Source organism: Acomys russatus, chromosome 32 (assembly GCF_903995435.1).
Source record: "Acomys russatus chromosome 32, mAcoRus1.1, whole genome shotgun sequence".
NCBI classification, from domain to species: Eukaryota; Metazoa; Chordata; class Mammalia; order Rodentia; family Muridae; genus Acomys; species Acomys russatus.
This window is the reverse complement of record NC_067168.1, coordinates 4,360,303-4,388,295: the sequence shown is the minus strand read 5'-3', so window position 1 is coordinate 4,388,295 and position 27,993 is coordinate 4,360,303. Positions and strand designations below refer to the sequence as shown.

Here is a 27,993-nt window from a genome sequence, read left to right as displayed (position 1 = left end):
TGTTGTGGGGGTACAAGGTAAGAAAAAAGAAATTCTTAGTATTTACATGCCCTTTTTTCATTGCTTTATTAATTACAATGTGAGCAAAAATAAAATAAAGGTGTCTTCTAAAAAATAAACAAAACAAAAACAAAAACAAAAACAAAACTATTGCCTTCAAATAAGAATCACCAGAAAAATAAAGGAGACTGAATTCCACTCTACTAAATTTTGTGATAACAGAATGGAGGTTTAAGATTTCAGTTTCTACCATTCTGGCCTCACTGATTTGAATAAGTAATGATGATTTGAATAAATAACGAGTAAAGATCATTATGGCAAATTCACCAAGAATACAACTGAGGCTGTTTCAGATTGACAGTAGCAGAGAAGGTAGAATACTGTGGCAGAAACCTATCCTAAACTTACTGGCTTGTATTTCTAGATGATTCCTCTTTAAAAAAAAAAAAATGAGAAGTCTAAAATCTTTAATTCTTTAAAAACAGGGTTATTAAAGATATTCTTATGAATTGTGCCTGTGTACTGCTGCACGCTTCTAATTCAGGGCTCTCCCTCTCCCTGTCAGGTACGTGATCTCAATTCATTTATTCAAGAATTTATCAGAGTGGGAGTGTTGATATCACTCAAAGATGTTAGCATAAATCCCAAAGTGCTTTCACCCTGCAAACCTGTTGCTGCTGGCCGATCAACCCAGAACACCTGTGATGGAATGTGACCAAAGTAACTTCCCTTTGAAGGAATTCATACAGTGCCCTTTACAGCCGACTCCACAGAAAGCAAACCAATGCCCTGTTTTTTCACAGACGTGTCTACTTGACCTCACACATGTTGAGCCTGTGGTTAAGTTTGATTCTAGTATGCATAAGTCTTGGATTCAGTAACTCTAATATATACATGGATTTTGCCCTTCTTGGAAACATTATTTTAAATGTGTATAGAATTTTCTGCCTAACATATATACTAAATTATGCTCGTATTACATTTTAAGGAATGTAGTCAAGATATAATTCTATCTACTTGAATTCCATACATATTTCAAGTCAGCATAGCCTTAAATTATGAATCTTCTAATCTAGCTATAGATTTCAACTTTGATGAAACTATGCATCGCTTTAGCTATATAGTAGAAATGCAAACTTATTTCCAGAAATAAGCATGCAACCTTCTACTATTCCAAACATAATTTTACATGGCTGCTCAAATTAAGGTGTTTTACACTGACTCATAAAAATCAAACACAAGCAAAGAAAGCTTAGATTTTTTTTAACGGTTGAAAGATAAGTGGTATTTTGAAATTTTTTGAACTTTAGAACACAAGATAAGATTTTATTTTAATAATTCTTCATATGAATTCTCAATTATGGTCAATGTTTAAAGATTGAAGGTAATGGTTTTTCCTGGGACCCAGGGTTGTCATCTTTACAGTGACATTTAAAGGAGCAATGTTAAACTAACCATTTGCTTTATATTTTATACCTTTATAATTTATATTTTTAAATATGTTGAAAACAAAAGATGGAATGAGTAGACCAATATGCCTAAACAACTGTAGAGCTCTGACTGACAAATTAACGTAAAGTGACACTTTAGAGGGGCTGGTGAAACAAGTTTGTAAAGATTCCTTCCTGTGTTACCGTGAAGACCAGAGTTAGGATGCTCTCCGCACCTCTTTAACAAGCAGGACACCTGACAAATGCTTGTAACTCCACACCTGAGGAAGCTGGTACCCTCTTTTGCCCTCTTTGCACACACCTATGCGGGTGCGCATGCGCGCCACACACACACACACACACACACACATTCTCTCTCTCTCTCTCTCTCTCTCTCTCTCTCTCTCTCTCTCTCTCTCTCTCTCTCTTCCTCTCTCTCTCTCTCTCTCTCTCTCTCTCTCTCTCTCTCTCTCTCTCTCTCTCTCTCTCTCTCTCTCTCTCTCTCTCTCTCTCTCTCTCTCTCTCGGAAAAAGTGCTCGTGAATTTGAAAAGAAGAAAATGGCATGGGAAAGTTTGCAGGGAGGGATGACCAAGACCCGCACATCTTTGGGATTGACCTGGCAAAGAGGAAACGACAGATGAGCCTACAAAAGAGCTGGAGGTGGGTGGACGTACACTCCGATGAAGATGCACCAGCTTCCGGTAACCCCTGCATTCCTTATATACAGCTAGACAAGGAGGCAGGTTTACCCCACACAGCTGAAGGTGGTGAGCTCGCTAACCTTCGTAGGGGGTCTCTGTGAAGGAGTGGTTTAAGGGAGTCATTTTCCTACACGTACATGGGACATGGAAGCTTCTGGTAGTACTCTTTGTGTGAGCAGTGCTCTTCGCACGTGCTGCTTTTAGCCAATCGTCAGTACGTGTACGTGGACTGGTGAAGGCCCTGCCTCCCCCATGAGTCCAGAGCGTTGGTGGGCTTAACGTGGCTTTCCTCATGTCAACAATACTGTCTCACACAGGGAAGGGCATACTCAAGCCTCATGGTCGGAGGGGAAGTTACGTAACTATATTCTAATTCCATTTTTTAACTGAACAATAAATACTTAGAACTCCAGGTAACATAAAGCTTTTAAAGAGGCTTGTTCTCCTCTTCGACCGGGGCATGCTCAGGGGAGAGAAGCCTACAAGGGAAAGAGGCTTCTCAAAGTTTGCTACAGTCTCTCAACACTTCGCAGGGAAGTATCTGGTGCCTTCATTTTGAGATGTGATGGAGGGATGGAGAAAGAAGTTAGTGGGGGGTGGGGGAGCGACACTGGCAAAGCAACTGGGGCGTGGCGAGAACTCTTGAGAACTAAAGCTCAGGAGACCCCAGGAAAGGAAAGGAAGAAAGGCTGAGTGAGACCCACTCCGGAGCGTGCCAGCAGTCTGTGTCCAGTGTGGAAGGTTTTCAGCAAATTCAAATATTTTATAGTCTGGAGGGCAGGACTGAGGTGGTAGAAAAACAAGTCCCCTCCTTCAGCAGGCATCAGCTGGAGTGAAGGGTGGACTACCTCCGGCATGGTAAAACACCCCCCAAAGGCTTTGTGCTTAGCCCCTAGTTTCATCTGATGGAAATATGAATCGCAGACCAAAAATCGCAGCTTATCTTCACGAAAGCTCTTGGTTTTTAATAGCTCTTGTCTTTATATAGCCCCTTTCCCCTGGGGCCCTATGAGCTCTGCAGACATCATTCGTCACATACCCCAGAAAGACTGGCTAGCATTTTGTCTTATAGCCCTCATTTATTTTAAGAAAGCAGAAACAGTCTTCTCACAAAACCATAAGAAGAATGAATTATTTTTCGTCTTCTTTCCAGTTATGTGACTTTTCGTACTAGAAAAGTATTACACTGAGAAAATTCTTTCGGTCAAAAGAATAGGAGATGTAAATAAAGCCATGGTAAACCACAGGCTGGCAGGAATCTATCAAACGCTTTTAAAACCTCTGCAAGCTGGGGTTATCCATACGGAAACGCTCTGAAAATTGAAACTTACTTTCACATGTATCAGCCATGAGATTTGCTTAATACTTGGTGTTGGGTTATGTGGTGACAATGGTCTCAGAAATGCACTCAGAGCAACGATGGTAGAGTTGTGAGTGTCTAAAGAATTAGCATTCCTTTGTATTCACTTATTCAAAACTCTTTATCATAGAGAAAAGCATAGTTCATTAAAGACTGGCCCTGATTTGACCTTAAGTTTACATTCTATGAATGGTCATAAGCTGCTTCTACTACCATGAAAATGGATCAATAAAACATTTTACCACTGGGGAAAGAAAAATAAATGAGGTAATAATAAGTGTCAACCTTTAACTCCCTCACCAGATACTGATTTGAGACATTTCGGGCCAGGTGTAACGGTGCATCCCTGTAATCTAGCATTCACGGTGAGCTGTTCTCAGTTTGAGGCCATCCTGGACTATATATATAGCAGGTGCTTTCTCCAGTGCAAATAAGTAAACGAACAGGAATTTATTTAAAAGCTGTTTCTTTAGTTCCTTATACGTATAAAGTAATGAGATAACAAGCACTTTTCTTAGAAAAAAAGATGCAAACTTCCACTGACAGTTTTCCTGTGCTCAGCCAACCTAGCACTTCCGATACTAAAACAAGAGCAACAGCTGTCCAGTGTTGAAGCCAGGGGTTTTAGCTGTTTCTTTTCAAGCGTGACCATATCTACTCCTCACAAAACAAATAGTCACATCTGTTTTAAAAAATTATTAAAATGGCACTCAAAGAATGGTCATATCTTAAAATAATATTTAAACAATTTATTCTTTGAAATGTCCATACATGTACACAAGGTACCTTGACTACATCTCCCTGCTTCTCCAGAGCCCTCCAACCACCCTTCAGATCCTCTCATCACATCTCCCTTCGAACACCATGCCCTCCTTTTAAACCTGATTATTGGTAATTAATTGTTATATTTTACCCACTGAATTCAATTGGTGGTAACCACATGCACGTGGCTGTATGTCATCCATTTGGGCGTGGGCATCCAACCAGCATCCATACTCCTAAAGTAAAGTGACTCTCCCTGCCCCAGCAGGCACCAACTGTCAATAGCTCCTCAGCTATGGATGAGGAGAAGGGTTAGATTTTAGGACCATTTTCAAGCCTAAAGTAGTATCCTTTCTCATCTTGGTGCTAGGAATTTACTATGGCTGATGTTTTTCTCCCAGGTATCTCTATATAAACACGGGAAGTTTTCTGTGAGATATCATAAAGTCTTACCAACATGTGCACCCAAACGTGAGCTGAACAAGGATGACACTAATGGACATACCTAAGTGAACAGGGAAAGTCGCAGCGGTCTTCTACACAAAGAGCTATAGGCAACAGAGGAAAGCTGGGAATCGGGAAGGTGGGCCTCCCTAGGGAAGAGCACACTAATTTGTTGTCCAGTGCCAATTGGTCAGGCCTGAAAACATACCTACATGTCACAGGGTATTAACTGAGTGGGTTAAATTTACAAATATACATGAATATGCATATAAAGTTATGCATTCAATAACAATTAATGAAAGAAGGGGCCTTGAAGGGGAGTGGAGAAGAGTATATAGAAAGTTTTGGAGGGAAGAAACAAAAGGGTAAGACGTTGTAATTATATATAATATTAAAAGCTTTTGATATTATAAGTTCTTTCCTACTTAGAAATAATTATGCATGAATAGAACAGACTACAATACAGCATAGTTACAAGTATTGGCTAACAAAATGTATCTATAAACAAAAAAACAAAGTTTTTAAAAATCAGAATCATTACTCTATATATGTAATGGTGTTCCTCAGAATACAAGGTTTTCAGATAAGCAGTTCTGCAAGCATGCTGACAAGTAAAAACAGGCTTAGTGACAGAATTTTCTTTTCAACATTTTTGGGTGGGAAAAAAGTTTTGATATGTTGCTTTCCCAAACATAATTTGGCAGTCAAGATCCCAAGATCAGTGACATCATTTTTTCCCTCTCAGCTTGGCTGCTAGGAGGAGGGAAGGTGGGAGCAGGGAAATGTTAGGTTTCAGGTCAACTTTTTGTAAAGAGATAATGAATTTTAGAATCCGCATGTTGGACTACCTTCAGAGTGAATTTGCTTTTCCTGGCTAAGCCACATATTTAGTGATATTTTACAATAACGTGAGGTGGAATTTCCCAAAGACTTGATTCATAAAAGGAAAGAATTGATAAGCAGGACTTCATTGGGATTAAATGATAGATAACTCACAAGTGTGGAGGGAACACTGGCTAGAGGACTACTGTCCGGAATGCATAAAGAACTCTTAAAACTCAACAAGGAAAGAATCTAAGCTAGGAGTGGAGTTGTATACCTTCAGCCCCGCGCTCTGGAGGCCGAAGCAGAGGGATTACAAGTTGGAGAACACCATGAGGTACAACTGAGCTCTCTGTCTCAAAAAGAATGTGAGTGTAGTGTCTCCGCAGACCCTACACCAAAGAGGACATTCAGGCAGCATACGAAGAGGTGCTGACATCCCGTGCCATCAAGATAGGCACACTTTATGAGAACAGCCAATGTCAGAAGAACACTTCCTACTCCACATTTGTGGGAATGAAGAAATGTACAACCACTCTGGGGAAAGTTTGGTAAATCCCTACAAAACACTTTTTTTTTAGTTAATAGGAAGTGAACATAAGCCCTCAGCTAATGCACACACACTCTCACCAAGCTATATCCCTAGCCGATTATTTGTGTTTATTTTATGACAAGGCTTATCTAAGTTATACTAGCCAGTCTTGAGTTTTCCTTAGAGCCCAGGAACACCTTGAACTTACCATCCTAGTCCCTCAGCAGCCTAGATGGCTGTGATCACAGGTCTGTGCCACCAAGTCCATCTCAAAGCTAAACATGCTTTTACATGATGCCACAAACCTTAGCATGGAGTTTAAAACCTATGTCTCCATAAAAACTATTTATGGGTGCCTTATTAAATGTGCCAAGTTGAAGTTGAAAGCAACCATAATGTGTTTCATTAAATGAACAGATAAACAGGTTAAAGTAAATCTGATGATGGAACTATAGTCGGTGACTAAAAAGAAATGAGACGTCAGGCAAAGAGACTACATGGAGAAAACTGAAATACATGGCCCTCAGTGAAATAAGCTAGACCAAAAAGACTATTGACTGCATAATTCTAATTGCATTACATGCTTGAGAAGGCAAACTATGGTGAAATTTAAACGTCAGCAACTGTCCAAAGGCTGAGGAATGAGACATGTATGGGCAAACCACACCCTCTGGGGGCAGAGTAAAATACTCTCTGACAGTAGAATGGCAGGTTCATGCCATTATAAGAAGTCTCAAAAAAAATATTGACAAGCATATTAGGATACTGACATGTCCTGCAAGTTGGGAGTTGTCTGTGATTAAGAAACGTGGCAGCTAGATCCCAAGTGTGGTGGTACATGCCTTTAATCTCAGCACTCTCAGAGACAGAGGCGAGTTCAAGGCCAGCCTGGTCTACATAGTTCCAGGACAGCCAGGGCTATGTAGTGAGACTATCTCAAAAAGGAAAGAAAAGAAACAAACAAACAAACAGGATGTCTATTTGACAAGACAATGGCAGATTGATGACATTATAAAATTTTCTTAAATCCACAGATTACAAACTTAAAAGTGAACCTTAACATGGACTATGGGTAACTATGAATCACTGAATAAACCTAAAAAGTAATAAATGAGCCACAGGGGAAGGGATGCCCAAAAAAAAAAACAAAAAAAACAACAACAAAAAAAACCAACAAAGTCGTGCTGTTTTAGGGGAATGGTAGTAGTAAATTATCTTCTACACTATCTCTTCTCCAGCAGCTGGCACTAGTCTGGGTGTCCAATGCTGGCCATAAATTCTCTTTTATTGAACAGGACTTAAATCTGAAAAGACTGTCATTGGTTACCCCCGAGGCAAAAGTGCCACTACTGCACCATCGTGGATATCTTGCCGGTCCACTCACTCACTTTTGCGGTTCCTAGGCTTTAGAGGCGGGTAGGGCTGTTGGCTTATCTGCTCTGGAAGCTTGCGTAACCTTACTTCTGATACTAGATATTCTGAGACCTAATTCTCAGGAAGCAAGTGTCCACATCGGTTCCAGCTCGGTTTGTCTAAGCTGTTTCTGAAGGATGTGGTGTCTTCAGCAATATAGCTGCCCAAACAAGACCTACACAACAACACCACCAGAAAATATGGCAGCAAAGAGAGGGGAGACTTCACAAGGCCACACTCCTAGATGAGGTCCAGGCATTCAATGGCTACTGAGAAAGAGAAAATCCATTTTCTTCAAGTATGCACCCTGGCAAGTTACCCCATCCCAAGCAGTCAGCCCTATACAAATGTGTGTGTGTGTGTGTGTGTGTGTGTGTGTGTGTAATAATTAATAATTTGGGAGAGGATGAAGGAGGAGTTGTCGTAGGAAAAGGGAGGAGTGGAATGATGTAAAAATAGCACTCATGCATGAAACTCTCTTTTAAAAAATCTTTAAATAAAAAGGAAAATAAGTCAATTAAAAATTATTATTCAACAGCATGAAAATGAGAGAAAGAGGGGCTCATTATCAAATTCATAACAAGTTAAATTTAGCTATATTTAATGTTGGAGTGAATGACTGACAGAAGAAAAATATTTTCTTCTAATTTATAAATTTATTAAATCATGATGTTATAAGAAGCTGAAAGAAATATTGAAGTAGTTTAATTCTGAAAAAGAAAACATGGCAGGAATGCTGTCACTTTGCCGGGGACAAATCATAATTGAACTTTAGGGGAAAAGGTATAAAAACCCAGAGGAAGTTCCCTATAGAGCTTGTATAAAATTTATTACTCTCCTGTCATGGTTATTTTAATGCCATTGTTTCATTAGAAAATTATAAATTGTACATTTTTTTCAGGTTGGACCTTATACAAGACCACCCTAAAGTACAAGACTAGAGATGAAAGGGCCTGGCTCTGAAAATGTTTCAGTCAATGGGCAAGCTTCTTATTGTCCTAGGAGTAAGTATCTTCATTACAGAGTGAAAAAACAAAGATTTTTAAAAGACCTGATTTCAAAAGCTCACCATGATGCTTGCATTAGCGAGCCCCCAGCTCGTGTTAACTTTTCATTCATATCAAACACCCCAAAATATGATTTGAATATTTATTTTAGAGGAATTAAGGGGCTGGAAAGATGCTCCGTGGCTAGCAGTCCTTGCTGACAGACCTGAGGGCCCACACAGTGGACGAGAAAACGGATTCCTGAGAGTTGTCCTCTGACTTCTCTGCTCATGCTGCCCCGACACCTCCCACACAGACAAACTAAAGAAGTAAGTTAACGTAGTAATTTGTAAATGAGCTAAAGGTGCTCCTAGAAGGTAAAATCCTTACTTACTACAAGGATGTGGAATATTAACACAGAAGAACAATTGATGCCAGTAGAAGCTTTGCCCAGAAGGAGAACATATGGAAACATAGATTTATAAAGGAAAAGACATATTTTGATAGAGTGAGCTCAAGAATAAAACATGTATAGTTTATGAAAATCATACTGTATTATTTGGTTGAACAATACATAAATTTAACACTAATCTTCACGTTTATTTACTTTAGTCATGAGAGGTGAGAGGCATACTGAGGCTCTTTTCTTTTGCAGTGGATAGAGGACAGTTGAAGCAAAAACAAGAACTCTGTGTTCCGTGATGCACTCTAAAATGTTACCCCACTTACAAAACCCTTGGAACACAACTCTCCTGGCTTTGAAACGCTGACAAATACTGACTTGAAACCACAGAGGAAATCTCATTTATATTTAGTTTTGAGCGAGGAATCTTGTCATTTTTAACCATGAACATGGGCTTTTCTCAATGAATACTTTTACAAACATTAATACTGAAATTACCAATGCATTTGTGTTCTTTAACTGCCTTTTAAATACCTAAGGCCTTTACTCATACAAAAAAGTGATTGATTGTCAAAAATTAATACGCTGTGAGTAGGCTGTGCTTTAATGCCTTTCGAATGACATAAAAATATGATAGAAACAGAAACCGCTCAAAAATATGGAGCATCTTAGACCGAATTTTGTGGTTTGCTGTGTTAAGGAAAGCTTTCTGAAGATCCTAAGGAGAAAGGGAATATTAAGCTGGTGGGCGTGGTAATGGTTGCCTGGAAACGTTCACGATCACAGATTGTCAATTACAAAATGTCTATGTGGTTTCTTACATGACTACTCGTGTACACTTGGCATTTCTCCTTTACACATGAAAACAAAGCTGTCTGGCCTTTCTTCCTTCCTTTGTCCCCACCAATGTCTCCATCTCAATTTTATGCAAGAAAATGTTTTTGAGTCGTGGGCATGGCGTGGCTTGTGTAAGATGACGGCTGACCACGCGTTGCGTTCTTTCTGTCTACAGCACTTAGGCATGCGTGGTGCTTAAAATGTAAGCATGTGCTCAGGGTGCAGCGGGCTTATTGTTGTCTGGCATGATCTTAGAAAGTTCCTGAGCAGCGGTCTTCTGCAGTGCATCACCTTACGTTGCAACTAAAGATCAAGTAAATGGAAAATACTTACAGTAATACATAGCTCATTCCATTACACAACAATCCCGTGGCTATTCGCTGTCATTTTAAGGCATTCTTTTTTTTTTCTTCTGTTTGGACACTAAAAAAATCACTCATTCATTTCTGGTCTATAAAGAAAACATCCACTTTTTTTTTTTTTACACATTCTACCTCCTTAAGTATTTAAAGATAAACCTTCTTCAACTAATCTCTTCATTTATTCTTGCATGTGCATCCAAAACTCATGCTGTACTTCCCTCCGTGTTAACTGCACAGAGGGCATGTTCATCTAGAACAAAGCATGGCACTGTGCGTTCCTTTTCCACCTGGAATAGTGAGCAAGATGTGTGATTCATGTCAGTTTGGGGATTAAGAGACTCGCTCTTTATTTATATGAAACTAGCAGTCATTTTCATCACCATAAATTTACCAAAAGAGGGTGGCTATAGGGCCTATAAAAAAATGACTTAATTGCTTTCTAAGATAAGATTCAGATAATAGAAAGAAATGCTATTAAATCTTAAAATGTTTTCTAAAATCTTTAAGTGGACATAATTCAATATTTTGAACTTAGATAAAGGATAGTGAGATACTGCATTCAAAACAATGAGGCCAAAAAAGAAAACATCACCCTTGATCTATAATTTCTTCTGCTACTTACTAGCACTGTCAGCTGATATTAGCCAGCTACGCAGATCATCTGACCCTCAAAGCAGATCAATAGTAATTTGGTGACACATTGGATATCTTTGCCTGAAACTTAAATGACAGTCCCAAGAATGCTAAGGAAAATGCAATAGATTTTTCTTAACCGGGCAGTTCCATTTCAAAAGAACAAATTAAGAAGAGGGAGAAAAAAAAAAAAAAAAACAGGTTCGGGGTGTTCAGTTTAGATATATGGTGCATAAGAATCAATGTTTGCAGACTTGCTTATACTTTAGAATGTAAATTTGATAACTTGCACATTGGTTTAAGGTACATGAAACATTAGAAGTCATCGTATATGTTTCTGATTATAAATGTGATACATACCAAAAGTCATCATGAAATTTTTGGAAATTCTGATGTTAACAGATGTTAGGAGATGCAGGACAATGCAATATTAGAGAAATAATTTATTGTTGAGTTAAAATGTCCTGCATATAGTAAGGAAAATATAATATCTTAAATCCCTTAAGGTAATAAAAAGGGCAAATACTAGCCCTTATTAGCATCATTATAATAGTTGTAAAAATCCATAAATTAAAAAATAAAATTCAAAAGGTAAGGAATAGAGAACTGGAGAAGAAAAAAAAAAGCCTGGGGAAATAAAAGTTTTAAAATATTATCTTCAACTTCACTGTCTGAAAAGCAAAAGACTGTTAATTTTAAGTTTTCACAATAATCTTGGTGAAAAGGTGGGGGACAAATTATTTTTACTATTAAAATAGAATAATGAAAACTTCTGTGAGGCAATAAAGACAAAAAAAATAACATCTGGGAAGAAGACAAATGAGCTAGCCTGGGCTACCATCTAAACAGAACCCCCGGTAGTAGCTGCCTTGACTATTGGAGACCCTCTGATGTTTTTCCAACTACTTCGTCATGAATTCTCTTCATTTTATGAAGAGAAAATGTATCCCTGGCTGGGCCTGGAACTTTCTATGTAGGCCAGACTGTCCTCAACCTCTCAGAGGCAAACCAAGAAAACGGACAAAGCAAAGCACCACCTACAGCCACACTCCTAACCTAACTTCATCATGACACTGGTGCTACTTTTCCTCTAGGAACTGGCAATCTCATTGTGAGTTTACCTAAAGACACCTTTAGATAATCTTTTCTACCTCCTTAATGGCAGCTCCTTTCCAATGATAAAGTTATCTCCACCCAATGCAGAACAACAGGCTCTTATCCTGTATGCCCGCTTGTTTCCATCTTACGCGGCTCCACACTTCATTTCACTGTCGTTAGGACCAAAATTGAAAACCTTTCACCGGAGTTAATATTTTAATCTAGAGTGCTGGCTAGTGGGTTTTTTTGTTTTTGTTTTTGGTTTTTTTTTTTTTCAACTTTACACAAGCTAGAGGCCCTTGGGGAAGAGGGAACCTCAAATGAGAGAATCCCCCACCGGAATGGCACGTGGGCAAGCCTATTGGATGACTGATGGCAGGAGGGCCCAGCTCACTGCGGATGGGGCAAGCCCTGGGCCGGTGAGCTTGGATGTAAAATTCATCAGGCTGAGCAAGCTACAAGGAGCAAGTCAGTGAGCAGCACCCCTCCGTGGGCTCTGACCCCTCCTCCGCTGGCCTCCCCTCTGTGATGGACTGTCCTCTGGAACTGTAAACTGAAATAAACCCTTTTCTTGCCCCCCCCCAAGTCGCTTTTGGTCCTGAGGTTTTATCAGAGCAATAGAAATTGGTACCCGGAATGTGGTGTTCCTGTGACAGACCTGACCGGCTGTCGTCGGGGAGGATTATGGAGCGACTTTGGAATTTGGGGCTTGAAAAGCCATTCAGTGCTGTTGATTAATGAGCTGTGGTGGGAACTTAGATAGTTCTGAGAGCCGTGCAGCCGATGGAGGACTAGCTGGTGAAGTTTCAGAGGGGACTTTAACTTCCCTTAAAGATTCGCAGGGCCATTTATATAATATTTTAAATTAAATATCTTATAAAAGTCTCAAAAAAAAAAAAAAAAAAAAAAACTAAAGGTTTCACCACTAAAGTGAAACCTTCGTTTTCCTGGAAATCTTGATACTGGACAGCTGGTGCTGAGAATCATCTGTGGTTAAGAAAAGACCAACATAATTGAGGGCAAATCTTCTGGCAGGTGTTTTCTTGGGGTTAGCTCACCGCACAGAAGCTGTGGTCCGAAGAGTACAGGGCTACAGGATTGAAAGGGTCAGGAGAAGTTGAAGATGGGCACCATGTGGCACGGTCAGTGATGAGAACCCATGAAAGGCTATCTGCGAAGTGCAGTCCAGTCGCATCAAATACTCCAACGTATTGGAGATGCCCGTACCCTGGGATGACCGCCAAAGACAGCAGCAGCCATGGAGTGAGGCCACCCTGTGCCTGTCAGACAAGGTCCGTGTGCTGCAAAATGCAGAGCTGAGAAATGGAGCCCTTTAGGGCCCAGAGGACTATGGGTGGGTCCCGACCTCAACACAGTATTTACACTTGAAAGTGTGGGTTTGCTTTTATTTACTTGCGACTGAACCCTGGTCCTTCCCTCTTGAAAAAAGAAAGTATTTAACTTCTTACTTTATTTTTACAGTAGCCCACAGTTGAGAGATTTTGAGTTTTTCAGAGACTTTGCAATTTTAGAGGGACTTTGGCATTTTAGAGAGAATGACCTTTGAAACTGTTTTGAATCTTTAAATGCTGTGTGACTTTTAAATGTTGGGATAATGTTTTATATAGTAACATTGCTATTAACATACCATCTGGAGGACAAGTGAAAAGGGGAAGGTGGTAGCGGAACAGTTACGTTCTGTGTGAAGTTAACAAGGGTCAGGTGTGCTGGCTAGAGTCATTTAGGAAGCAGGGCCTCGATTGAGAAAACTTCCCCACCACACTGGCCTGCAGGCAAGCCTATGGGGTATCTTCTTGATTGCCGATAGACGTGGGAGGTCCAGTCCATTAGGAGAGGTGCCACTTCCTGGGCAGGTGAACCTGGACCGTATGAGAAAGCAAACTGGAGGAGCCATGAGGAGAAAGCCAGGAAGCAATATCCTCTGTGACCTCTGGCATCAGCTCCTACATACAGGCTCCTGCCCCAATGTCCCTCACTGGTAGACTGTAGTGTGGAATTATAAGCTGAAATAAACCCTTTCCTCCCCAAGTTGTTTTCGGTCACGGCAACAGAAGCCCAAATTAAGACAACCATCTTCTCAATTTCTTCTGATGGGCCCTACATATCTAGGGTCTCTACACTATTCAGTTTTTATCTCCTTTAAATTAATTCATCTATGAGCTGTAGCTAAGTTTCTGTCTTTGACATGAATCAACCACGATGGAATTTAATTTTGATTAACACTCCAGTAGTCTTGTCGTGATTAGGATACAAAATTTAGAGGTGTTGGTGAATCTCCTACTGTAAACCCCAAGTTTCACCTTGACATGATGGATAATAAACCATGACTTTCTTCCAAGACAAATGGACTTTATAGGCTTATTTTTAAAAGAACTTTATATTGTTTGGGAACATTAAACAGTACACTAACTAAGCGACATTTTGATGACTTGAATACAAATGAATCAGAAACACATGGGTTGGATTTGCCTTGACACACAAGCAGGTTTAAATAAAAGAGAAAAAGTCATTGGCAAAATTCAACCTGGGTATTGCCAAATATAAAATGTCTAAAAACAGGGCTTTGAAACCAATTTTATAATGAACCCCAAAATATTATCTTTGTTTTTCCATCCTTAAATTATTCTATAAATTTGTGTTTTTAAAAGAAGGAATTAATTTTCTTGGAAGGTTTAAACACATAAAGTACTAAACAATGGAAAATTACTATGCTGAAGCGTTGGAGGGAGATCCAAGTCTTAAAAATGAGATTAAATTACTATCTAATAAACTATGTACATGTGCGTGTAAAAATTACATATATGTATTAGAAGTGTTCATGCATACATAGTATACCAGAGAATTGTATTTAGAAGACTGAATATCTTAAGTAATAGCTTATCTGATATTTTTAAAAACTGCCTTTTTTTTTTTTACCATAGAGACTATTAGCCATCATGAAAGAATGCTGACAACTTTAAAAATGATTTTGTACAATGCATAAAATAACTTGTCTGGAGTCTCTGGAATTTTCAAGAATAAAAAAAGGAGATATGTTTGAAATGTCTGCCTTGTTTTGTAAAAACAAAAAACAAAAAAACAAAAAAAAAACAAGTAGAGCTCAGAAAATCATCTGTTAAGTATAAAAAAAAAAATCAACAAAATATCCTTAAACTCTCAGGACAGTTCATCTGTCAAACTTCTCAGAAGATAATTTCAGAAACAGACATATTTTCCACAGGTTCTCTGAGTCACAGTGCTGCTCCTCATTTCAATAGCATTTTGATTTCCAAAATATATTTAGACATGTTTTCCAGTTTTCTTTACAGGGAAGGATAAATAAAATTTAATCGTATATCTCGCTGACTTCCTCCTCACTGTGTGACGGAAGCTATTTAAGCCCTTGGCTGTGCTTTGCTCTTGTTGACATGTGGGCTATACAAAGGCTTTATTTGATTTCCAAGATAGTTTTTAAAAGTGTAGTTTATTACATTTTATTCATTTATTTTTGTGTGCACACATACACATATATGGAGGCAGGACTACGCCTACCATGGCACACTCCCAGACACTAGAGGACAGCTTGCAGGCATGACTTCACTCCTTCTACTGTAGCTGCCATGGGGGTTGACGTCAGGTCATCAGGTTTGACATAAGGAGAATTACCCACTAAGCCACTTCACCCTCCCTCAAGACAGTTTTTATTTTTAATGTGCTGTCCTGCATTGGACCAGGCATAGTAGATACAACTGTAAATGAGAGGTACACAATTCCTGACCCATGAAGCTGATATTCATCCAAACACACAATCTCAGATTGTCCCTATGGTTGATTAGAGCAACGACTATAGTTTCCTCTGATCTAGTTGCAAGAGTGTACTGCACTTAACTTAGATTCTGTGTCCTTCCACTGCTCACCCCCTTCTGTTCTCTCTCTTTCCTTCTTTCTTTCCTTCTTTCTTGCTTTCTTTCTTTTTCTGAGACAGGGTTTCTCCATGTAGCTTTGGCTGTCCCAGACTCACTCTGTAGACCAGGCTGGCCTCAAACTCACAGAGATCCTCCTGCCTCTGCCTCAGGAGTGCTGGGATGCCCAGCTTCTGCTCACTTCCTTAATAGCACCTACAGCCATTTTTATGAATGAAAGTTGTTCTACCCAGTTCTAGGCGATCACCTTTCCCCTGAGCGGATCACGCCATTGCCGTTCTGTTCATTTACTAACGTTCTTTCCTCATGCAGGAATAAACTGCCCCGCCAGTTTCCACTGCCTTTCCTCACACCCCCAAACTCTTTCTCCCCCAAAGCTTGGTGTGTAGTGTAAGCCAATCACAGAGTGACTGTTGAGTATGCACAAGCCTAGGACAGTGGCACATTTCTATAATCCCAGCATCCCGGAAGTGCAGCAGGAGGATAAGATGATGAGCATCTCCATGGCCACCTCATATACTTGAGGGCAGCCTGGGATACAAAACAAAGGGTTTTACTTTAAAAGTACCGTCCCAATGCAATATTGCAAGTAAAAGATGGTCTGCTGGCTCTGTTTGAAATAATGTCCTATTTGTCATTTTTTTCTTTACCGGAAAGAACAAATAAAACTTATTTGAGAACACACAGTATCATAGGGAATGAATGAAACCGCAAAGAGCTGAAACATCTGGTTGTTTCTGTTTATAAGAAAATAATGCCATGTGTATATTTGCTATGAGGCTGCATTTAATAAAACTAAAGTATCAGAAAGGTGCTCAATCTCCCAAGGCCATGCCTGTCCCACTTCTGATGGGACCCTAGAAAAGGAGCTACCACATAGATAAGTCTTTGTGACTATTGATCAGAGACAAGAAAGGAAGTTATTATAACTGAAATGAAGTCTTGTCGGGCATGGCAGCGCCTACCTGCAATTTCAGCACTGGAATGTTGAAGCAGGATCGCATGTTTGAAACCAACCTAAACTTCTTTGTGAGACCGTGAGTCAAGCAAGATGGATCTGCTGAGGGCTTGTGCAAAATGCTTCTTAACTGAATATGTCCTGCCATACTTATATTCTGTTTGGAATATTTGCTTCAGACAGAGGCATGTTTCTTTTAAAGACTTGCTTATTTTTATTTTTTGTGTATATGAGTGGTTTGCTTGCATGTAGGTCCATGCACCATATGAATAAAGTGCACATAAGGACCGGAAGAGAGCATCAGATCCCACAAAACTGGAGACACAGACTGTTGTGAGCTGTCATGTGTGTGCTAGCACACTGCTGAGACAGCTCTCCAGGCACCAGGCACAGGCAAAGTTCACCTCAAAGCTGACAAAACATATCTAGTCTGTAAGAGGGGAATTAATATATGATCTAAATCTAGAGAGATCTTTGTTCCCCTCTTTGGCTGGTGTACTATTAAAGGAGAGGACCCAAAGAAATGAGAATCTCAAAAAAACAAAAGCAAAAATCTCTTACTGAAAGAAGAAAGGGCTAAAGCCAGAGAAGGAACCTGTCAGACTACCTTGAAGTGGAGAAGAATGTCATGGAAGGAATTTGCACTGAGACAGTGCTGACAGGTGACCACGCCTAGCGGTCCTGCCTTGTCAAATAGACTTCTTGCCTCTTATTTAATCCTTATCCTCATCTTAAGACCCTGAAGATAGGCGTGAATGGTCAGGGGTTACAGGATATCTTTTGTCCCTTTCTTGTTTTTATTAACTTAAATTTTTTGTTTTAAAGATTATTTGTGCACAAAACACCAGAGAGCCTGGCACATTTGACTATGCTAATATGTCTCACACTTGACTATCCTAATATTCTCCACATTTGACTACTATAGAAACAAAGAAAGCACAAAAAGGTGAAATCCAAACCTAAACTAAATTCTAAAAATTTGAACCATTTGAAAAAGAATTTAGTGCTAATTTATTTTAGGCTCAAAAACGATAAATAATATAACAGTTTTAAAGGCAGAATTACTCATAAAATAGAAGAGAAATAAATTGAGGCTAATTAGAAACCCAATATGTAAAGTTCTTAGGGAGAAAAGAAATCGTCAGTAAAAGAGAAATTAAATTGCATAGCGAAAGAAATAGAAAAGCAATATCAGGGGACCTGGGGGACGGAAGAAGAGCAAAATGTCAGAGAGTGACTGTGCAGGAAGAGGAGGGTGGAAATAGAGGGGGAGCAAACAGGCTGATCGTGTTTCATGGATTTCTTGATTTGTTTAGTTAGACATTTCAGGCGTTTCCCCTGGGAGAACACTGGGATAAGTACACACCACTAATTTAATTTTCCTCCTTTGGGCCACATACCAAGGAAGAAACAATCGACTCCAGCTCCACAATGCTGATTTCCAAGTCCCATTTCTGACCATAAGTGTACAGTAGTCTAAGATTAATCAGGAGGATTATTGGAAACTCATTTAAGTATGTTTCCCCCAGTTTATGTTTATAACGTTTAAATGTGATGATATTCAACAATTTCAAACCCATAAATAGAAAACATTCTGCAATGCAACATAATTAAGTTGCTTACCAAATTTTCAAATTCAGCTTTACAAATGAAGATCTGTGGAAAAGCTTTTTACTTAGGGGCAGAAGAGTCCAAGACTTTATCCAATAACACTTTCAATGAGAACTTGTTTTTTAAGATCAGGATGTGGGGGCACATGAAACATTCACTTGGTTAGCCTTGTGATGTGTCAAACCCATGCCGTAAATACAACCCTTGGCGTCACAGCATTGCTTATGATGTCGCAGACAGGCTGCACACCTGGTTACAGGTGAAACAGGATCACCAGGAAATCTTAGTGCCTTCAGCTCTTACTTCCCTTGAAAGTGATGCCTGACAGACCCTCATTGGGTTGAAGTGTGGAGTCTATTACGGCAGTAGTATAAAACACCAAGGAGAACTGAATGAGTCATGTCCCAGGTGCCGTGTCCCATCCCTGATTCCGGGGAAAAATAAGGGCAGTGAAGCTTCTGACCAATAAGCACTTTAACCAGCCTGCTCTGTGAACCTAGGCATAACTCTAGAAGGATGTAGGGCATGAGATAATAGATACCCACATAGGGTATTTTGAAATATTTTTAAAAATTACAAAACAAACTTACATACTGTTGAATAATTATGGTCTGCACTCCTATCGTGACAAATGTAATTTTGAGCAACCTAAAAGTACAGGTTTGAATCACTGTGTTTGGACTCTGTGATCAAGGGCTGGCAAGGCTCTGACGAAAAAAAAAAATGGCTTAAGCTTCTCTGCTCTGATCTGACTGTGCCAATGTTCTTTCTCTGTAGTCCACAGAGCCTGTTCCATTGGTCTGAAATGTCTGTCCCTACAACTTCTACCACTAATCGTGCCTTCCTTGTCTTCTGGAGCATAGCTCAGTTCCACTCACTCTATTCCTCCCCGACCATAGCAAGCTCAGTCACATCACCATGTGATCATCACTTTGAGCCTCACTCATGGTAAACTTCTAGAAACCATTTCTGCATTTTCTTACTGCCCTTCTGTCTCTGGCACCAAAGTACACAGCACTTAGTAGGTCCTCGGTGAATACCTGTGTGCAGAAGAATAAGAATTTTGTCCCAAAATGAACCCTTCCACAGCTGACATTAGAGTGATTATCTTTGACCAAATATCACAGCGTGTTAACAAATCCCTGATGATGCTTTGTGTGATTTTTCTCATGACCTTCACCCCATCAGTACCTTCTCTCCTTCCTTGTATTACTTACTGTCAGTTCTTTTGTTTCCCTGCCATGTTCAATATACTTTTTTTTAGTCATGTTCAGATAAAAATGTGTGTGTGTGTGTGTGTGTGTCCCCACAACCACAACCAAGCCATAGGTCCCTGGCATTTTTTTTTCATCTTGTTACATTGCAGTAGTGTTGCTAATTTCCACAAGGGACTTAACACCAGGCTGAAAAGCCTCCTGAGAACAGAAGAGGTACCCATGCTTCCCACCCCTACCCAAGTCCAGTCAATTCGTGTAAATATGACTCTGTGAATTGATTTATCAGTGTTTTGTATTATCCTATGTAAGTTGCTGCCTTGTGCATAAGTAATAAAGCTTTTATTAAATAATACAAAAAGCCAGGCATCGAAGCAAAGCCCCACTAGAAACATTCAGGTCAGGACTTACCATCTCCCGTCTCTGCACAGAGCTGTAATCCCAAATTGTTCTGTGGATTAATCACCCAATGGTTGCTGGTCACAGTGATGTCAAAGACTAGCCAACCGACATCCACAGCTTGCGCCTTCCTTGTGTCCAGCAGGAAAAGATCCGCATCCCTGAGGAGGAAGGATTGAAGAATAAGTTGAAGGTTTGAATGAGGACCGTGATTTCTCATATGAAAGTGAAAACATTTTAAAAGCACTTTGAAAGTAACAGGAGTTAATCCAAGAACAAGGAAACGGCTGACTACAACGATGAACAGTGAGACACTTACAGCTCACCTCCCAACCCAAGCCTGGAGCCTGTTAAGACTAACTGAAAGCAATTTCTGTTTTTCTGTTTCTCATTGTCATTTCATGCTAACTTAATGGTCTTAATTTGGTCCCTGGTCATCAGGGTTTCCTTCAACCATCCTCTGTAAGTATATACCCTTAAACAGAAAAAAAAGAAAAAGAATTAAAATGAATTGAGACAGAAACGAAAGTAGCTGTTCCAATTTGGACGAATGCAGACTCTCGGAGGAGCACAGGCAGGGGGTGTGACAGCATCTGTTTTAGGGATAATTGTTTTATACTTTACATTTTTAAAATAATAGTTTATGGGTGGTGACGTCGAGAAGAAGTCAGGAAGTGTACCGTCCATGAAGAGGTAGCTCTCTGAGTGGAGAGACACAGCCCATAGTGGCACGCCTTTGCTTCTCCTGGGTTGAGTGTACAACCCCCTTGGAACAACCATGGCAGCGAGCAGGAATGCCTGTGCACCAGAACAGCCTGAGCAATGTTTTTGTGAATATACTGCAATCTTAATTGTGCTGTTAAGTTTATGAGCATATGTTTGTCAAATTGTAGAGGATGGTTTCACACAGTCTCCCTGCTACCATCAGATTTTGAGGTAAATGTTGCTTGGTCCTGGCATTTCATATTTAAGGTGTCATTTTTCATTGAATTGGGGAATCAGATTGATCAGCTGTAAAACACCGGAATTCCGCCAACATCAAGTTAAAACAAAAGAACAACAACAACAAAAATCCACTAGTATCATTTTTAAAATCAACTTTTCTACTGTTCTGAGTCTTATATAAAAACAAAAGTACAGCTGTACCATATTTGTACTGCGTAGTATCAATTTGTAGGTATCTCAAAAACAGGAAAAATGAATAATTTATACATAGAAATTAATGTTTTAAAAATCAAATATTAAGGAATTTTTAACAAAAATGAAAGTGAAACCTTGTCGATATTTTATGCACTGCTCATTTCTTCTATTGGTCTATACGATTCACTCAATAAACAGAAATGAAAATAAGTGAATATGACAAATCATCTAATTACCATGTATTTTGCTATAAATATTCAAAGTACTGAGCAGAGAAAGGCTGCAGACCCTTTGAAGTTCCATGCAGGGCGTAGTGTGACACGTCACAGGTTTATGATAAGCAGGAAGTCCAACTCAGGGAAGGCTCACACAGTACCACTGGAGTTTTCAACAATGTCATCCAAATCTTTTTCCTTTCCTACCTTGGGAAGGCTATCAGATATATAGAATAAGTAAAAATCTGAGACAATTAGGCATATCCTTAGTTTTGAGCTATTTGATAATGATCTCAACTACTAATCTCTTTAACCAACCTCACTGCTCACTTCTCAAGCAGGAGACACTGTGTCTTGGTAAAGACTCAAGGACTACATAGCTTTCACGATGGCTCTCATTTGAAATATGACATAGTGTCCCAATCGTCTCTTCAAAGCCAATCCATCTAAGCTCTTAAAAAACAATAGATTAAAAAGAGGTAGCATTTTTGTGTGTAGTGTATGTATGTGGGGTGCACACATGTATATACACATGTCCATGTATGTGCGTGTGCATGCATTTTGGAAACTAAAGCTTGACATCACGTACTTCCCTGAGTCACTCTCCACTTTATTTTCTGAGATGGAGTCTACTACTGGGCCTAAAGATCGCCAATTCTAAGAGACCAAACCAGGGTGATCCGGGGATGGCCCTGGCTTTGCCGCCTCAGCACTGAGACTGCAGCTATGCATCCCAGTCCCAGCTTTTTGCTTTTATTTTTAACATGGGTGTGCAGATCTTTAAGCTTATGTGGTAAACACTCTTGTAGGCATACCGTTATCGTGCAGTGTGTAAAGATTCAAACGCTGGCTCTAGGACTTCTGGCCGAGGCGGAATTCCCACTTCCTCTCTCTCCAGTCTCCTCCCCTGGCTGGCAGGAAGTCCAGCCCTATTTTCTCCTCTGTTCAGTGATTGGCTGTTAAGCTGCTTTATTGACACATCAGGGGACTACTGAGAAGCAATGTTTACACGAGAGCGTCTCAGAACCAGGATTGCAACCAGATATGGCATGGGGAGGCACAGAAATCAGCATTTGAATCTTTAAACAAAACACAATATGCCCTCACACTCTTCCGAAAGAAATGTCTCCTCAGAGACCTAAAAAGGGGGAATTTTGGTAGGTTAAATTAACCTACTATCGAAGTAACCATCGAAGCAATATTTCTATTATTTTAAAACTGTAATGCATCACCATTTTATTAAAAAAAAAAAAAAAAAAAAAAACACGTCAAGTTACAAACCTTTCTAACATGCCCGTTAATTGTAATAGCAGATTTTACAGTTTGGGGGAGGTCATACGACAAGACTTGTGCATACCCTAAATGTCTGCATTTCGTGATAAAATTGCAATGCACTAGAAGACAAATCTACAAAGAAGTTTGGTTCCAAAAATCCATATATTCTAGCTCACCTCTGAAGAGTTATAGATATTCAGCTGGTTTCATAGGTACCACCATGCTTCCGTATTCTTGACCAAAACTATCTTATTCTGGTCATTTCTTTTGTTTCTCCTCTCACTTCTTATACAAAAGCCTCCACATTAGCTTCACACAATGGAATTTACTTTAGGATAATTGAATTTATTATCAGTGAACACAGTGGCAGCCGTCCTGTGAATTCACTAGTGCAATTCTATTCATGATCATAACTTAAAATAAACCGTCTATACAAAACTAGGTGTGAACTCCTTCGAAGTATAAAACTTCTCTACCAAAAACTCTTATCACCATGAACAGTAGAAAAGCCTCATCATTTCCTCTGGGCAGTATAAAATGAACCTGTTACCCTACCTCACGGTTATCATTTGACATGTCTTCCTGTACTGGAGACTGAACTTAGGACCTCATGCATGCTAGTCAAGAGCTCTGCCACTATGCCAGTAATTTGACTGAAAGAGAATAAATTCTTGCATTTTTTAAGGTACTGACACTTTTAGTAGTTTGCTATAGCAACTTCAGAAAACCAATACACTAACTTACTTGGAAGATTTCACATGTGAAACAGAGAGTTCGCTCATACAAAATACTGAGAAAAACAGGAAGAAAGAAAGCATGTCTATGAGATCCTTGGACAATGAATCTATCAATAAATGATAGAAAAAATAAATGGAGTCTTAGAAACCTGATTGCAGCTGGTTGAGGAGTGAATGAGAAAGTGAAAATATTGGAAAGAAGAAATAGTGTGTAATTTGGAAAACTAAGTGACAATAGAATCAAGTAGGAGAGGTTTCTGCTAAATAACTACATAATGTTGTCCGTAGAGTGCATTTAAACACATATTCAGAAGACAAAGCATCTACCACGTTAACACAAGACAAACTTGAAAGGACAATAGCCTTTAAATCCAGCATGCACTGTTATCTCTCCATAGAACTATGCTTGGAGTTCAAATACAAAACTTCTTTACGAATCAAATTACTTAACAAGAGATGGGGTAAGCTAATATGCTTACTTTTGATAATAAACTAACAGTTACAGTTACATTTATACAGATTTTATTTGTGTATTCTTTTACCCTTGCAATAAACAGCATCTCCATTTACATTTTTGCTGCATTGTTATATGAAAGATACCGTATGACTGACTTGTGGAGAATATATTTTCTTGCTTACTTTTCAATACAATTGACACACAATTCACATTGATATTTTCCTAAGCAGGGGTGTGAGAATTTTGGGTCATCTGTGTCTTAGTTAGAGTTTCCATTGCAGTGATAAAACACTGTGACCAAAAGAAACTTAGAGAACAAAGTCTATCCTAGCAAAACAACCCTACCAGCAGGAGGCCAAATATTCAAACACAGGATCCTATAAGGGACAACTTATAGTGAAATAGAGCGTGGCCAAGAAAAGCTTGGAGAAACTGACAGGACATTTGCCATTCTACCTCATCTCTACAATGTACAGTGACATCCCCGCATCTCTCAGGCTCTCTAGAATTAAAACTATTTCATCTTCTTTCATGACTTTTTTCCTTTGAATAACATATCATCTAGGAAAATCATAATTCACATACATGCCCATACCATAGTCCATAATGGAAGGAAATCAGGCCAGGAACTCATGATTGGTAACATAATGAGTTACTAAACAAAAAAAAACAACAAAAAAAAAGCTCATATATCTTTTCACAAAAATATCACCATCATAGGATTAAGGAATTAATCTAGCATTGAGCTCATTTACTAAGGATGTCACGATAATAAAGTTTATTTCTGAATTTTGTCTTAAAGTTAAAAGTTTGCTCAGTCCCAAAGGACACATCTACAAAACACTCCCACACCTAAGACCCAGGGAGTATGGAAGAAGTGAGCCTAGAAGGAGTGTAAGAGCCAGAGGAACGCAGAGTTTGCTGTGAGATGGTGTCTCCCTGTGATGCCGGAAGCTACACCCACAGAGTCTCACCAGTGTGACTGCCTAGACATGAGCTAAACAAGAATGACACCAATGGACATGCCAAAGAGGATGGGGCAAAGCCCTCGAGGCCGCAACTCTGCACAGAGAACAGGCAGCTAAGAGATGCGGACAGTGAGAGAAATAGTTTTTCTCAGGAAGAACTCAACAGTTGGTTATCCAATACCAAATAGTCAGTCCTGAAAGCATACATACAAGTAACGTTAGACAGACTGAGTAAATTATATTTAGGAATACATATACACATATACACATGCATACATATGTACATACATGTGCCATGCATACACATATGCATGTAACAACAATGAAAATGCCATGAATTTGAAAAACAGCAGGAGGAGTATATGAGATTGCTTGAAGGGATGAAAGAGAAGGGAAAAATCATATAATCTCATAAAAATGGACAAATTAAAGTTTGGATTGTTTACCGATTGATATGTCTTTAGATGGTCCTTACTATTTCATACAAAAAAAAAACACAGACTCTAAAAATCCTGCCATTGTTCCAAAACATCTGATTCTATTATTTTTCAAATGTTTAGATAAAAAAAATTGTGAGACACAAGACCCAGCTACACCACGCCCAGGCATATACCTGAAACATGTTCTACCACACAAGGACATTTGCTCAACTATGTTCATAGCAGCCATATTCATAATAAAAATAAGGAATCTGGAAACAAACTAGATGTCCCTCAAGCAAAGAATAAAGAAGTTGTGGTGCTTTTACACAATAAAATACAATTCAGCTATTAAAAACTAGGAAATCTTGAAATTTGCTGGCAAATGGATGGAACTTGAAATGATCATGAGGTAACCCAGGCCCAGAAAGACACGCATGGTATATACTCACTTATAAGCCGATATTAGCTACACAACACAGGAGAACCACACTACAATCCACAGACTTAAAGAAGCTGAATAACAAGGACGACCCTAGGGAGAGTGCTTAATTCTCAGTCAGAAGGAAAACCAGAAATGATTAAAGAGAAGGAACAGGAAGGGAGCCTACCATAGACGTCCTCTGAAAGACTCCACCCAGCAGGGCATCAAAAGCAGATGCTGAGACTCACAGCCAAACTCTGGGGTGGAGCACAGGGAGTCTGATGGAAGAGTTTGGGTGATAGAAGGACCTGGAGGGGTCAGGAGCTCCACAAGGAGACCAAGAGAGCCTACAAATCCGGGTGGAAGATGGGGAGCTGTAGAGATTGATGCAGCAACCAAGGACCATGCAGGGTGAGGACCTAGATAGACACTCTGCTCAGATGTAGTAGATAGACACTATGGTCTCCTTGTGGGCCCCATAATATGGAGAGTAGGGGCTACTTATAACATGGACTCTGGTGCCAACTCATGCAATCACTTCCCTCTGATGGGACAGCCTTACCAGGCCACAGAGGCAGAGGATACAGGCAGTCCAGATGAAACCTGATAGGCCGAGGTCAGATGATAGAGGAGGAGGGCTCCCCCTTTTTGAGGACAAGTGAGGGGGTGATGAAGGAGGGAGGATGGGATCAGAAGGCAATGAAGAAGGGGCTACAATCGGGATGTAAGTTGAAGTAATTTTTTTTAAATTAAATCAAAATAAATCATTTTTTTAAATTGTGAGACAGCCAGGCATGGTAGGACATACATTTAATCCCAGCACTCAGGAAGATCTCTACAAAGCAAGTTCCAGGACATCCTAGGCCACATAGACCCTGTCTTTAAAAAAAAAAAAAAAGAAAGAAAAGAAAAATGTAAAATAATAGTATTAACTGAAATTAATGGAAATCACTGTTGAAATAATTTTTGAAGTTAGATTTCTATTAAGAAACTCGATAATTTTGCTTTTAGGAGAGTTTTTAAGTTATGAACAAATTTTTAATATTTGGTAAAGTTTCAAGTGTCAGTGTACTCTATCTTACCCTGCAAAAGAATCATGTTTATGTGACATCCAGTAAGCATACAAAAGTTCTTCCAATTCAATGAGTGAAAAAAGGAAATAAAATTACTTCACAAACAGGCCAATCATTTCCCAAAGACCAGTAAATGAACACTGTGCCCAAAGTGACTTCTCATGAAAATGTGGTGTGTCTTATGGTCCACCTGAGACATACTCAAGGAACATCCAACAGACTTGCTGTTTTCTGAAATAAATCACTCCCACGTTCGGGTTTATAGCTTAACTCTTCTAATGCAGCAGAGCTTCCTAACCTGGGAAATAGGAGCACTTGGCATCAGTCCGTTCTTTGTTGGCTGACGGAGATGCCCTGGCTTTTTAGGTGTAGCAGCATCCACTCTGCAAACTCAGCACAGTCACACACGCGAGGCCGGTGGTATACACACAGATCCCACCAGCATCCCCATCATCTCGACAACCAAAACTACTACCCTCCGACGTTGACAAATGTTCCCTAGGGAGCCCCGTAGCCCGGAATGAGAACCGCTGACATATAATACAGCTTGATCCCTGTCTACCGAGAGCGATGTGAGCTGTGCTTGAGCGCTGTCCTACACTGGCAGAGTCGACTTAGCCTCGTCGGAGCGCCCTTCTCTGTTCTGCTCTTCTCACGAGGCCCAGAAATCTTCCAGTGGAGAGACTGCCAACATACATTTATTTGGGGGAAAATGTCAGAAGAATCCCAGCTCTTAAGGGAGCAGGAATGGGGGAGAGGTGGTGTAAAGGGGAAGTTGACTGTGAACTGAAATGATTATAGCTGAACTAAATACGCCAAGGAGCGGAGGCCGCTAATGACAGCAGGAAGATTAGCCTAAAATGTGTTTTACAGCGGAGTACAGAAACGCATGGCCATAGCAGAGCTTTAGAAAAGGTTGACTCCTAAAAAGGTCATTTTCTCTCTCTCTCTCCCCACCCCCTCTCCCTCTCCCTCTGTTATTTGTGTATGTATGTTTGTGTATGTGTGTAGGTATGTGGGTCTGTAATTTTTAATTCAAATGTAGCACTTCAGTACAGCACGAGGCACACAGTGTCTATGCGCCATCGCTACTTATGTTGGTGTTGATCACTTTGTTTGTATAATATTTTTTTAATTAATGAGATATGTGGGCATTTTAACATTTTAATGTATACTGCAATAAGTTAAAAAGCCACCCCTTCCTCCGCCTATAGGAAGTTCCTCTCCACCCTGAAAGGTAAGCCCCTGCAGCCCTCCCCTGAGGCCTCTCACCCACCCACGTGAAGAACTCATTTCCCTCCGTTCCCGTTTCCACATCACTTAATGCAGACTTACATCATAGCACATTGTATTACCGTTATTAAAGTCTGTGTGAGGCGGGCTCTCTACATCCCAT

The 27,993-nt window shown here is 39.7% G+C and overlaps 1 protein-coding gene across 1 annotated transcript in view; it reads right to left on the bottom strand.

Moving 5' to 3' along the window:
* Bmp5 (bone morphogenetic protein 5) overlaps positions 1-27,993 on the bottom strand; it is a 124,982-nt gene that overhangs the window by 35,371 nt on the left and 61,618 nt on the right. Inside the window, exon 3 of the mRNA XM_051140299.1 lies at positions 19,902-20,050. Coding sequence (XP_050996256.1) covers positions 19,902-20,050 — 149 coding nt within the window. The remainder of the gene's footprint in view (positions 1-19,901; positions 20,051-27,993) is intronic.